Source organism: Ylistrum balloti, unplaced genomic scaffold, assembly GCF_031769215.1.
Source record: "Ylistrum balloti isolate Yb309-2 unplaced genomic scaffold, AGI_CSIRO_Ybal_v1 Utg371054, whole genome shotgun sequence".
Lineage (NCBI taxonomy): Eukaryota > Metazoa > Mollusca > Bivalvia > Pectinida > Pectinidae > Ylistrum > Ylistrum balloti.
In genome coordinates, this window is record NW_026782583.1 from 263,314 (window position 1) to 278,410 (window position 15,097).

General features: G+C 32.0%; 1 protein-coding gene across 1 annotated transcript; it reads right to left on the reverse strand.

The window, feature by feature from the left end:
* Positions 1–5,092: 5,092 nt before the first annotated feature.
* On the reverse strand, positions 5,093–14,936 carry LOC132560389 (ankyrin-3-like). The gene is made up of 7 exons (XM_060225056.1): positions 14,888–14,936; positions 12,371–12,522; positions 10,602–10,784; positions 9,278–9,432; positions 8,835–9,029; positions 7,970–8,197; positions 5,093–6,648 (listed from the first exon to the last, which is right to left on the reverse strand). The coding sequence occupies exons 2-7, from the start codon at positions 12,501–12,503 to the stop codon at positions 6,295–6,297; spliced, it is 1,248 nt and encodes a 415-aa protein (XP_060081039.1). The 5' UTR covers positions 12,504–12,522; positions 14,888–14,936; the 3' UTR covers positions 5,093–6,294.
* Between the last annotated feature and the right edge of the window lie 161 nt (positions 14,937–15,097).

Genomic DNA, 15,097 nt, shown 5'->3' on the forward strand with positions numbered 1-15,097 from the left:
AAGTAAGTGTATGTAATATGTTATGTGTGAAAAGTTGTAACATATATACACAGATATACCCACGGACACACATATATATAGGTGTACATTTGTATTATCATGTATGATAAATGTCCTATAGATGTGTTAAGTAAGAATTAATGTATAATGATATGTCATCATTTGATTAGAAAGATAAAATAAGATGATGAAATACCAGGGTATAGAAACATTTTTATTCTTGTTTATTCTCACAAATATCACAATTTGCTGTTACATGTGATACAGGATATAGGATTTCTCCATTCTCCGTCCAGTTGTTGAGAAATCTACATATCATTGAATTTACATATCACTTGTATCTCATATTTCACTTCCATGAGCTGGTTGAAACAGAGTTCATATTTATAGACAGCTGAAGTAAAAAAAATCTGTCCATTTTCCCAAGTAAATATAAAAATGAAAGAGTTATCTCCCATGTTGATTTGAATTGTGTTTGTTAACATTAAACTCAGGGTATAAGTAGGAAATTACTTACGATGAATCCATCAGTAAAATCAAGCTGATGTTTCAACTGAACTTTGACCCGTTTCCTGTACTGCTGCTGTAAGGTGATATGAACAATGAATAGCTCGGAGTCATTCATAGCGTTCATGTATTTTTTTTTTTTTTCCGTACTACTAGTTTGAATACATATTCCAATGCACATTTTTTTATTGATGAAATGATTTCAAAAGAATAGTGTTAGACTTTTGATTAAAAGGCAATAAATTATATTGAGCTGTGACAGTGTTACTTAATTGTTTTAATATTTACTCATTGATATTTTTGTTTTTGTGAAGACGTAATTGTTTAAACAATGTAAACAGGTCTGGATTGTTTTCGTCATCTATTTATTTTTTTGTGATGTGTTAGATGTATACTTGGTAATTCTTTAGTGTGCACTCATAGTTATCTATGTTATATTAAATAATTTATCATATATTAAATGATTTATCATGTGCTTTTATTGTTTAGACAATATCAGAGTTGTTTCCCTTTACGTACTTCCTGAAATGATGTTATAAAATATTTTTTAAGGATGAACTGGAATATTAAACTTCATTCTAGCTTATCCGCCTGCAAGAATGACTATTTTTTGGGTTGGGTATTATTGTCTAAGAATTAAACATAATTAATATGTATTAAATTTTATTAATTGACAAGGTAATACACAATTTATATCTGCCGTCCAGTAGAATTCTTTATAGAAAGCTAGTCGTTCTTTTGACTGTGATAAAAAAGATTGTTTCAAACCAAAGTAGCATTATTTATTCAGTATCACAATAAAATGGATTTATGTCTCAATCTTAGTCTCAGACAGGGAAAGTTTCAATATTTCAATGTGTGGAAAATATAGCAAATTTCTAGTTCTATAGACCCTGACTAATTTAGGAGATAAAAATGATTTAATCTTTCCTTACTAACTACATTTAAACTGATATCAAATTTCTTTTACTTATGTGTATAATATGTATTATCTACATGTACACTGTATGTCTATTTTAAATCAGATTTTCTCTATTGATAATCTTGAACTGATAAATAGCCCATTTAGTTTCTCATATTTTCAATTCAAATCTTTGCATCTAGCTGCTAGCATTCATCTAAGTTGATTTTGGAACATTGGAAAAATAAACCAAAAACAAAACAAAAACAAAAAATAAAGAAATACCAACTAGTTTCAGTTATTCAACTCAAACTACATACATGTACTACCATAGAAATTAGTTGTAATGGAAATTTCACATCCAGAAACAAAATCATTGATTTGTTGTAAAGAAGAATTCATTGTTAGCGTGTTTATGTAAGTTAGAGTTATGCTGCAAGTCCATTGAATTAACAGCTACCGGTACTTGCTACATACAATAAATGTACCTTGTTTATACAAATTTTCTCTTCAAACTTGTACATTTTGCGACGTACTAGTTTTAAGAAGTGCATTTATGATTTTATAAAATCAAAATAGGTGCTATTTTCCAAACTATCTGGTTTAATGTTTGTTAGCTATAAAGAAATGTTTCTGTATATCGCTTATATTAGAAATCAGTTATCTACTACTTTCATTTTACATATGTTTTGTGTTTACTTTCACTTCAGATGTATTCTATGCATAACAGCTCACATGAAATGTTTAACTGTTGTTATATTGTTACTTCAACCATTCCATTTTAATCAGAAATGTTTGCAAATAATCGGTGTGTGATAAATGTTTGTTCAGTTTTATTCTAATTCAACCAAAAATTACGAAATATAGATTCATTTACAAACTTATGAAAACAGAGCAGGGGGCACGTGCCCATTTTCAGATGCTAAAATAGCTAGCTTGTAGATAGTGATTTTAAGTAAGATATGTGATGAAGTATATTGATAGCTTGAATTTAACATGTAATGTTTTTGATTTGGTTGTTTACAAGCTAGTGTAATGTGGAAAGCATACAAAAGATTTATCTTGGTAATGGAGATTAAATGTGTAACTTCAGTTGTCTGAATCAAGATGTGTATACATTATATAAATGCATATATATTATCTAAGGTTTGTGAATGTTTTCTTATGCATTGTTTTGGCTTTTTAATTTTTTTCTTTTTGTGATTGGATGATTTTGTGTTAAATCTGTTTGTTAATGAATATTAAGTATGAGAAATGTAAAAAAAATTAAACAATAAGAACAAGTAATATTAAAATTTTGAAGGAAACCATTCTGGGAGTGTGGTCCGTTACACGAGTTAGCTTAATTCCTACAGACATTGTATTCAATGTACTACAGACATCAGTACTTTGAAATGAAATCAGTAGGTAAATTTTTTTTTATTATAACTGTACTATTCCTGAATAAGGAAAGTATATTTAACCAAAACTGGGAAATGACAAAAAGAAAAATAGATACATTGTGTGTTAGTTTTAATCTGTGGAGTTACATTAATACAATGTATATTATTCCATTGACTTTCAGATATATTTAATATCAATCCATATTGCTATGACTGGGGCCTTATGCTTATTTTTTAAAAAAAATAACTGGAGAGTGCTTTGCTTTGAATGTTGTATCCTATTTCATAGTATTTTTTTACACACCTTACACATGCTTAGCTGAGAAATGAATAACATTCTTTACTTGACACTTCAAAATTTTCTCAGCATTCCAGCAGTAAGGTCCTCGGAATTTTCACACTTTATTGTGCATTTCTTTTCAATTCAGAAAAAAATCTTTGTGGTTCTACAATTTCAACTAGTCTGGAAAAAGGCTTGCATAAACATTTACACAAATGTGGGTTTTTTTTTTCGTCTCAGTTTTGATAAAAGTTTGGAATTATAATATCTATGTTGGATTTAAATTCATTCATTGGTCACCAGCATTTGGTCTTTTCACAAAATGAACATTACTACATTGTACATACAATGTACCAGTATATTGAGTGGGTTACAGTACAAAACTGACCAATTATTCTGCTGGTTTGTCTGACCTACACAAAGCTATTTATAGATATCATTAACACATCAACTTCACTATCTAGAGCATCACTTTAATTTCTTGTAACTGTATGATGTTATCTTCTGTAATAAAGCTACTTACAATGAAGGAGAATACGATTGTTTGTTTTCTTTGTAATGTTTCTAATGTAAGGGAACACTGAAAACTTGAAAATGTGTTTGTAAAAAAAATAGAAAATGTGTTTATAAAAAACTAGAAAATGTTTGTACAAAATAACTAGAAAATGTATGTATAAAAAATAGAAAATGTGTTTATAAAAAACTAGAAAATGTTTGTACAAAATAACTAGAAAATGTATGTATAAAAAATAGAAAATGTGTTTATAAAAACCTAGAAAATGTGTATATAAAAACCTAGAAAATGTGTGTATAAAAAAACTAGAAAATTTGTGTATAAAAACAACAGAAAATGTGTATAAAAACTATAAAATGAGTATGTAAAAAAACTATAAATGTGTGTATAAAAAAACTAGAAAATTTGTGTATAGAAAAAGTAGGAAACATCTGTATTAAAGACTGGAAAACATCTATGAAAATCCACTAAGAAATTAATTAAGTTGCAAGAGTGATGTCATCAATTTAAGATAGGACAGGGTGGGGTGGTCATTGGTGATACTATATATTCACTATGTGAACCCTACACATAAAAAGGTCAATGTATAAAAACTACCTGCAAAGACTTCTCTGTGTTAAACATTGGCAGTAACTTCAAAGACTTCTCTGTGTTCAACATTGGCAGTAACTTCAAAGACTTCTCTGTGTTAAACATTGTCAGTAACTTCAAAGACTTCTCTGTGTTCAACATTGTCAGTAACTTCAAAGACTTCTCTGTGTTAAACATTGGCAGTAACTTCAAAGACTTCTCTGTGTTAAACATTGGCAGTAACTGCAAAGACTTCTCTGTGTTCAACATTGTCAGTAACTTCAAAGACTTCTCTGTGTTCAACATTGTCAGTAACTTCAAAGACTTCTCTGTGTTAAACATTGGCAGTAACTTCAAAGACTTCTCTGTGTTAAACATTGTCAGTAACTTCAAAGACTTCTCTGTGTTCAACATTGTCAGTAACTTCAAAGACTTCTCTGTGTTCAACATTGTCAGTAACTTCAAAGACTTCTCTGTGTTCAACATTGTCAGTAACTTCAAAGACTTCTCTGTGTTAAACATTGGCAGTAACTTCAAAGACTTCTCTGTGTTAAACATTGTCAGTAACTTCAAAGACTTCTCTGTGTTAAACATTGTCAGTAACTTCAAAGTAGTTGTCAGTAGAATGTATAAATTGTTTTAGTTGTACTTATACTCTTTAAGAAATGCATTTTTAAGGAACCTTTTCCTATTTTTTTTAATTTTAAAAGGTGATTGCATAAGATGAAAAGACCCTTTCTTTATGTAAATAAGACTTTACATGCACAATAATGTGAAGGTTGGTAACTAAAATATATCTGTTAAAAAATATGCTTACCAAATGGTATTAAAACTAACACTGAAGTGCACTGCGTCCAATCGGTATGATTAGTGCAAGGTTGAGGCCCGAGGTTCCATCTCGGTATCAGAACGTAAGAAAAAACACCCAACAACAGGAGTATGGTTTAGGTAGGGTTTATTGTATCTGCATGAATGCTTTGTATATATGAAATTAACAATCAACAAATAAATTACACACCACAAGAGACACGACATGTTATACAACATAAGTCCTGGTCGTAGCACCAAATCTGTATTAGGAAGGAGAAATGGAACACACTGCCATCGCAGGAATTTGAAATATCAACCTTTTGATCTCTAGCCAGACAATTTCTTAATCTACCAAAAAGGAAATTTTCACTAGACAAGGCTAGTAAGGCAACCTTTACTCATAATTTCTATAGTTATACATTATTTTGTTACATAATATCAAGAGAAATATCCAAAGAGCAAAAGTTAGTTTCTGTTTCTAAAACTAAGTACAAGCTCTGATTTCATAAAGTTTCAAGTCTTCATGACACAAAAAGAGAGATTATTTCTGAAAGTATCAGTAGTCTTTTTTTTGTTTCAGTGGAAGATTGACATGGGATTCTACTTCATGTTATGAAGCAATAGCACAAAATGTCAGTGAAAGTCTACCACACAAGGTAGTTTTTCAAATGAATAAATATTACCGGTACTTATAAATATCAGATATAGCTTGAATGCAAAAATGTGTTTCTGGCAGCTTTCATTCTTAAACATACTCCTCTATCCTTTAAAACATTATTATTCTGTTCTCTGTTTAAACCCATTTTAAGCAATATAGACAGCACAGTAATAGATTAATCTGCAAATGATTTGAAATAAATATTTCCTTTCCTAAACAAAATGAAGTCTCCTTTTAAAAGCTAACGATAAAACTCATCTAAGTATATAGATTTCTTCTGCAGATTAAGTTTCCATAAGAAAACACAAAAATAAAAATGTTTCCTTGACTTAATTGTCAGAAGAAATTTTGATATCATATTTCAGATCACTGCATTGTCAATACCAATACCATATGTTAGATATTTCCAATCTTATCACATACAATACTGCAAAATTATGTATTTTTGTGAGAGATCTATAAGTGTACTTTCTAAATCCATGACTTTATGTCCACAAAAAGATAAACAGTTGAAATGGATTAAAGTGTTAGCAAATTCTGTTTTCAAGATTTAACATGAAAATGTATATTTTTGGAAAACCTAAAAATTTAATCCCTACAAAAATATATGATTCAAAGTATGTGGAGTTCACAGAGCAGATATCAATTAATTGACATGTCCAAATTACAACATTAAGTTCTGCGTCGTAAATCCTCCAGATGTAAAAAGTCTATCAACGTAGAAGGTAAGGGTAGTGCACTTGTTGAGGCCCACACAGGTTTCTTTATTGCAGAACGGATAACAATACGACAGCAATTCTTCAGATTTAGCGGATTGCGAGCGAGCATTACTAAGTTTAGCATATCACCAGCACTAAAGTAACATTTTTGGGTTGTCATCTCTTTCAAAATTGATAATTCAGAGTCTGAAACAACTGCACCTGTAACTATCAACAGGGTCATCATCCAGACCTGAGGGTAAGGTTGAAGAGCAGTTCTAAAGGGAGTTAATCCATTCTTTGTTTTCTTGTTGACGTTACATCCTGCCTGTAAATTAGGTAAAGGCAAAAGTTTGTCTTACATTTAGTAAAATAAACCTCTTACTGTAAAGTTAAACTCAAATATAACTGTATAAACATATACTTTATTTTTCTATTGAACGAACAGAATAATGTGCGTGCAGAAAAAAAATTTACTGGAAGTAACATTATGCTTGAGGAACACATTTAATAGCTGTTTACACTAACACTTGGGTGAATGCTTTAATGGGAAACTATAGGCATATAGTGAACCTTGACAGATGTCTTACATCAAAAAATAAGGATTTCAGATTCACATACCTAAACACCTAATGTCTAACTGAAAAGAACAATTATTTTTGTATTTTGATAGATGAATACTTCAGGAAAGTGGTCCTTCATTCCATGTTGGCCTAAATCCATCAGACATAATATCGGTAACTACACTAGAGATCCCACTTTCGTATCATCTATATAATTTCTGTATAAGATTAACAACAGACTAATGAATAACATCTTTTTACACACATTAGTGCAAAATAACGAATTAAACTGCATTAAACAGCTTATTTGTCCTTTACAGACTTGTCAATGATGAGAAAGGCATAAATTTTAAACTTAAAAGGTGACTGAGGAGAATTCAACGGGCTCGAGAAAAAATATTTGATGATTTCAAATGAACATGAAGTACACGTGAATACTTTTAACCATGCCACTATTTAAATGAATCAAAATAAAACATGGCATGTAGGTTAAGTTCTATCTTTTCTGGTCTTTCCTTGTATCTGTGCTTAATCTGAGAATGATCCATCCATTTCATAACAAACAGCCATAACAATCTATGACTGTCTAAATCCCAGATAGCCACTCTTCAGCCATTTTGATTTTCCTGAAAAGTTTCTAAATGGAGTAAGTAGAATTTAGGGATCAAGAAGATCCAAATTCATCCAGTATTTCTAGAAGAAATAGCCAAGACAATAACTGTTTACAAACAGAAATAGACAAATGACAGACAACAGATAAGGGCAATTTGAACAGCCTACTATCTTGTGTAAGAAATAACATCATTCAGGCATCCTTATATATCTTCTAATCTTTTAAAATCAAAATGCCATATTGCTTATCAAGGACTTCTACAAAAAGAACAACACGTGATAGGGTGTTTCTTGAATATCTTACAGTCTACAATAGATCCCTTCACTGAAAACCAACAACAAAAGTAATGATGCTTTGCGGAGCATTGTTTCTGTCATTCTTCACAAATTTTGGCTTAAAGAGCTTTAACCTATAATCCCTTCTACAGAATCATGTTTCTGTAATTCTAATAGAAGTTACCTGGAAATACTTACCTGTACAAGCAAGTAGACGAGATCCAGGAAGTGGTGGTGAGTGGCCATTATAAGGGGTGTGGCTCCATAGTGGTCACCATGATCAAGATCCGCCCCAGCATCCATCAGCAGAAAAGCGATCTCTGTCTTGTTGAGTTCAACAGCTTTTAAAAGCGGACTCTTCATTTCTTCATTTTCCATGCTTATTTTGTTTACATCACAATTATGAGAGATAAGGACCTTAGCAGACTGAAATTCAAAAAGTTGTGATGGTCATTGATTTTTGGTCAATTTTTTCATTGAATAAAAAGTATAATTATGTATTCATATCATATTTATATTTTATTTATGTTTTATTTGAACGTTTCATTGAACAAGTGAATGCAAGAGGCCTAGATAGGTATTATTCATTGAAATATCAAACATCAGAGCAAATTATATCTCAGTCTCTACTGTTCCAAAGTATTCTTGAGCTTTTTAAATAAAAGCAAGGAGAATAATTGTCTCTCTGGTAAAACATCTGACTGAATGATATTAAAGAAACTTAATTCAAAATTTGGATGAACTATTACAAGACACAGATAGTAAGAGTACAATGTTTATAAGATTTCAATATTTTAACCTTTAGGAGAAGGATAGATACTTCTTTGCAAAACACTTATTTCATTTTTCCTTCAACTGGGTATGAATTGACTCAACCAATTCTTTTTTGTTCTTCTGAAAACATCCCCACAAGGCTGGCAAGTGAATAAAAGGGAAGTAACTCTGGGAGATCAAGATACTCTTAAAACGACAGGTGATAAAAAAAACTGAACACTTAGCCTCAACAGCAGACAATGTTGAAGGCAAGTTACAGCTACAGAATTGAGAAATGATGTACATGTACCTTCAAAGAACCGCTGATACTGGCTATGTGGATTGCTGTCCGATCATTCCCTTGTATAGCAGTGTCCACGTCCACTCCGGACCGTATCAGCAGATCCACAATCTCAGCACTATCACTGGCTGTGGCTAGATGTATAGCACTGGGTCCTACACCACCCTTCACAGCAAACATGTCTGCCCCAGCTCTCAACAACTCCTGAAAGAAAAATAACCATATTTAACTCAATTAATATCAGTAGATGTAATGTTGACTTTTCAAGAGAACCCTGGTGCCTGAATCATTCACAGCTTTAATGTCCTGATATGGAGAATTTAACACAGCAGACATTCAAATGTAAAGCATCTTATTAATTTTCAATACTTCATTTGATAAAATTTGATTTTAACCATCTGTCATTGACCTCAGAGTGGCCTTTTTGGAAAACTTTTTTCAAATTTATTTACCTTTGCAATATCCAAATGGCCCTTTAAGGAGGCCATATGTAGGGCTGTCTCCTTTCCATTGGTGCGATCATTCACATCACAGCCTGGCTGACCTAGTAGGTACTGCACAATGTCCAGGTGACCATTCAAACAGGCCTCGTGGAATGGTGTGTTACCTTGTTACAGAAGCAAAGGAAGAGAGCCAGTGAAAATTAAAAGTTTTCCTGTTATGCTATTACTTATTACTGTTGGCTTAATTTCACTACTGATACTTATTTCATGAACTTAAAAACCCCAGACACGATAACAAGTCAACAAGGTTCCTCTGGCGTCTTAATAAAAGTCTTGGTAAAGCCACACCAGGCAAAAATTGTAGGCAATTAAGGGTCCTTTGCAACACTAAGCGACCTTCTGAGCTTTGTCTGATGAGGTATAATGATCAAGATGCCCACGGGCCTTAACGGTCATCTGACTATAAAGACCTATTTATTTTAACAGTAACAGGTAGTAGTAGTATGGACATTAATGAATTGATTCAGCAGTCTTTGTACCAGTGGAACTTGAGAAAAAGTTTAAAATTTGTTTTTCAAGATGGAAGCCATGGCAGTGAAATTGAATTTCAGAACAACTAAAAAAATAACAACATTCAATCAGAACCATCATAGGACCATTTCAAGCATGTTACAGCTCAATCTCACCAGTGAAACTTTGAGAAGTTTAAAATATGTATTGTTCAGGGACACCAAGATTGCACAATCCTGTTTCAAAATGGCTGCCATGGCTGCAATATTGATCTTTTGACAAGGCATAAAATAACAATACTGTATTGGCTTCCCATTCCATTACATTCTCACCAAATCCCAGTTCAGTGACAGAAATGGAACTTCAGAAGAAATTTAAAATGTGTATTTCAAGAGGATGGCCATACTGGATTTCAGACAAACCCAAGAAATAACAACATTTGATCAAGACCATTTCAGAATCCTTTCAGGCAAATCCACAGGTGGAACAGAAGAAGTAATTTGATGATATAGTTGTTGATATCACAATTCAAATGACGTCGTTAAGTTATGATGTCATAATTGAAACAATGGGGATTTTCAGCAAACAAAAGCTCTACTTAAGTGTGATTATCCTGGAAGTATAATCAATTTAGCACAATCAAACTTTAATATATTATCAGGTTTTGGCAAATTGGCAAAATGATGAAGCTATGTGTCAGTAATGTTCTTATACGTAAACAATATACACAGGAATATCAGGATTTGAGTAAGTCGGGAATTATGGCCAGTATTTAGAATAGACTAATCAGGTTAGCTAGTAACACAGCTATAGGTATATTTACCAGCAGCATTTCTAAGTGAAATATCTGCTCCAGACTCGATAAGGAATTTGACAAGATCCAGGTGTCCACATCTTGCCGCTAAGAATACAGGGGATTTCAAGATGGCTGCCCCGACATTGATGTCACATCCTTGTTTAATCAATAATTCTGCTATAGCACAGTTCCCAAACTCAGCAGCAGCACCTTAAAAACGAAGAATATAGTTCTCTATAAAATCCTACACTTAAAGTAAGTAAAGAATATTAAATTTCTTGGGTTAAAAATCATTAGTAGATTAACAGTATCATGAAAGAAGATATATATGTGCTGTATATGGAAGAAACGTTCACTCTATTTAAATTTTCAAATGTCATTTCAGCCTTTTGAAAATATAGTGAAAACAAATAGTGAACAAAAGATGGATGATATAACTGAAATCCAATTCTTTGTTTCTATTTGGTTTTGTGCCTTAAGGTCAATCAATAGTGCAAAGTTCAGCATGTTTCTTTCCAAATAGCATTACATCTAATAAAATCATTCCTTTTAATGCAATGAATTATGACCCCTTTTTTTTACCTTTAAAGTGACAATTAGTCATATTCATTTAAACACCATCATGATACATGTTTCTTTTAGTGATACAAAAGATTTCTCTCATTTAACCTCTGTGACCTTGGAAATTAGGCCAACCCATTCATTAGAGCAGGAGTTTTCATTTAACTCTTGGCTATAAAAAAAGTTGTTGCTACAATGCAGTAAGACGTTAAAGCATTTTTTATATCGACGTTAATTTAAGTCAGTCAATTAAAAAATTGATAAAACTTGGTCACAGAATGCATCTTGTTCAATATCACGGTCCTTATCGGTTTTGGTTGTCGTTCTAAATAATGTTGTTTACATACAATTGTAAAAGCAGTTTTGACTTCATGGCCATTAAAATGTGCCAATGATATTTATTTCAGAATCTTTGTTATTTTTTTTTTTTTTTAGTATTTGTTATGGGAAATCAGTTAAAATCCATAATTGATAATTGGTCAAAATTAGAGAGACTTTTCGATGACTGCATGCTCAATAATATTTATTTCAGAATCTTTGTTACTTGTTATAGGAAATCAGTTAAAACCCATAACTGATTATTGGTCAAAATTGGATAGGCTTTTCGATGACTGCATGTCAAATAATATTTATTCCAGAATCTTTGTTACTTGTTATGGGAAATCAGTTAAAATCCATAATTGATAATTGGTCAAAATTGGATAGGCTTTTCGATGACTGCATGTTCAATAATATTTATTCCAGAATCTTTGTTACTTGTTATGGAAATCAGTTAAAATCCATAATTGATTGTTAATTATAATTGGATAAGATTTTCGATGTAGTTAATCAATTACGTAATCAGCTGACAGTTCAATATCAGTAGAATTGATGTGGATGCATTTTCTATTGCAGCATTTCTTCCGGTTTGTTTTATCGTTTGACCTAAATTTGCATAAGAATGAATATCACTGGCAACTGATATCCTTATTATGCATAATATGATTTTTTTTAATAAAACACAACAAAATATAAAGGTACAATGAGCGATTACGAAAAAGTTACAATCAAGCATGACATCAGATAAGATGAAATGATTAAATAATCGACTCCATCATCGTCCCATCCACCGTCACAACTTGTATTACCATCACTCTAGTAAATAACAAATTGACGTCAACTTACCGCGAATCTGAGAAGAATTTATAAAGATTTATAAAGCTTTTAAAAAAGTGTCTACACAGATTCATACTTACCTAAGGCTGACTTGTGGTCCACTGTGAAATTAGGGTCTTCTTTCTGTACTTCATTTTGTAAAATGAGATCAACAGCTTTCAAATTGTTGTCTTTGATTGCCTGGTGAAGGTTCTTTGCCAAATCTTCTGACATTCAAGATGTTGTCTTTATCCTATAACCAAATTTATTTTTGAGTGTAATTATCCTATTTATCCAGTATAAAGTGTAAAATTTAAGGTTAATATCTATTGGTACAAAAGTACTTATTCAGTAATAAGCCATTGTCTGGTAATAAGCCCACCTTTAATTTTCTGTAATTTTTTTAATCTTTTCATTTATTTTCAATATATAAAATACATATACAAAAAGCAACACCAACCATCCCCAAATTCACACGTAGGAATCATAAACATTATACAAGAATATTCACTTCAAAATCAGCATCATCAACATCGTCATCGTCATCATCATTAACATAATGTATGCCTATACATATTACTGTTCAATATAATTCTAATTAAATATTTTAGTCTTGCTTAAGATTGACCTCTGACTTAGTCACCCCAAAAAATCAAAAAAGTCTTCCAATACTTAGAGAGATTTGATGACAACAGAGAGAAGATACTTAGTTCAGTCTAGGGGACAGACATTAAAAGATGTCCATTAGGAAGCCATGACAGTTTTCCGGTCACTAAAACTGAGTTTATGTTGATAAATTAAATCTGACAAGCTGTATTTACATTCCAGAAAATTTTGAAACAGTAAAGTGTCTATTTTATCAAGTTATATTCTAGTTTTTTTTGTTTGTTTGTTTATTTACTGGAACCGCCTCCTGAAGATCATAATCATCAAAATGATTGATTGTAAAGTGCTAGACTATAATAACATGCAAGACCTGACAAGTGAAAAGTGCAGCAATTGCTGTCATGGAGATTGAAATAGTGGAAAAATGATATGTAGTTGTCTTACGACCTAAAATGTATTCACACAGATTAGTACTGACATAATGGGAGGTCATAATGCAAAATGTAAATATTGAAAATAACAAATTCTCTATCCAAAAATCATGAAATCTTACGCAATTCATGAAAATAATACATATCATAACTACACAAAATTGTGTGTTTTTTTGTGTTTTTGTGAGTGTGTGTGTGGGAGGGGGAGGAGGTGGGGGGTAGATCCCTAATTCCCTAATCCTTGATATTCCAAGGTTGTGTTCTCTCTACATAGATCTGTATACATTTGACTGATTAGTATCATGTTACAGGCACACTAATTATACTCCAGGGTTACCCATACACTTCTTTTAGTTCTCTGCTGGAACATTTCAAGGAAAATTGAAGGGTTCTATGTGACACCTTGTGGATAAGACAAGTAGACTAGTTTGATCCTTTGATGTACAACAAATGAATACTGCAATCGCTTAACAATATGTTGTAGCAACTTTGATATTGGATGTCCCTTTTTCGTAATCTTTAAAGGAGTTTTTTTTTTCCACAAACCCACCCTAGAGCAATCAAATTACTTTGCTTGTGTCTTCAGTTTTGCAGAGAATAATTGTGAGTGTAACCCCTAAAGTATTGAGGATGGAGATTCCAGGAGAAAAAATAAATATATATTGTATCAGTATGTGTACATATAAAATGGCAATAATTCTTCAAAAAATGTTCAAACAACTACAATTCTGTCCAAGAAAACATCATTTCTAATCTGTAGTTATAAAGCCTAGAAATTGCCAAGTGTGAAAGATTTAAAAAACATTTACACAAGGCATTAGAAGGGTAACATACAAAACAATGTCTACTTCATCCAATTGTTGGCCAATTATTTCCATTTCATTTCTGCCTGTTCAGCTGTTAAGGTTGTTAAAGCAATATTTCTGACACGATGGACAAGAAGAATTTGATGTAGTAGGAACTGATGAAGCCTCAATCTGGAGAGTTGACTTAACCCCACCCTCAACCTCTCTCCCACTGCCCCAGCAGTTCAATTGCAAAAAAAAAAATTCTTTTTAATATCATGTTACTTGTCTCAGCTCACCAGTTGTTTTATACCGAGTTTGAAATCTTAAGGTCATTTACAGAGTCGGTTATCTATTTCTGTACCTTGAAAGTGCAGTGTCACATACAAGCTCCAGTCTTTTGGATTAATTGAGCTAAGAGAAGTTCTCTCCTGCCAAGCGTTACATTGTGGCTAGTATTTTACCAGAATTAATCTATTAAGGTAGTATGTGTACTAGTGTAGTGACAGACAAGACCCCTTCCTAGGATGCTACACACATCATATTTGGTCCAAATCAGTGCATCCCCGATATATTTTGATATTCACATAATTTCCTTTAATTGAAAACTTTGAGACCTCAAGGTCACTTTCAAGGTCAAAATAGTGTCAAGGTCAAATATTTTTTAAGTTTATCGAGATCGAAAACACATTCCATAACGCTGCTCTTAAACTTAAAGCTCTTTATGATGAAAAATCATTGCATGCGCTAATGTTTATCAGTCGAAATAAGAAATGAAAGTAGGAGACTATCTCACCCCGAAGGATGCTGGAACAAGTTGGGCTTGAAACCGGAAGCGAATATAACTTCCGGAACACAGAAAAAAAATTGCGTATTTTATGTGAATATGTGTTTCGTATACATATGTTAATCTATTTCCGTTACTCAATAGGCTGTGAAAGATTCCCAAACCCAATGGAAATTTCCGAAGCGCTGTATTAATGCGTTACGTAAATAGTGGTCTTCG

Excerpts from the sequence above, each read along its gene's own strand:
- LOC132560389 (XM_060225056.1), bottom strand. The coding sequence starts at position 12,503 with ATGTCAGAAGATTTGGCAAAGAACCTTCACCAGGCAATCAAAGACAAC. Across the intron at positions 10,785-12,370 it reads GGACCACAAGTCAGCCTTAG|GTGCTGCTGCTGAGTTTGGG; the intron begins GTAAGTATGAAT and ends TTCGTTTTTAAG. Across the intron at positions 9,433-10,601 it reads TTCACTTAGAAATGCTGCTG|GTAACACACCATTCCACGAG; the intron begins GTAAATATACCT and ends TTCTGTAACAAG.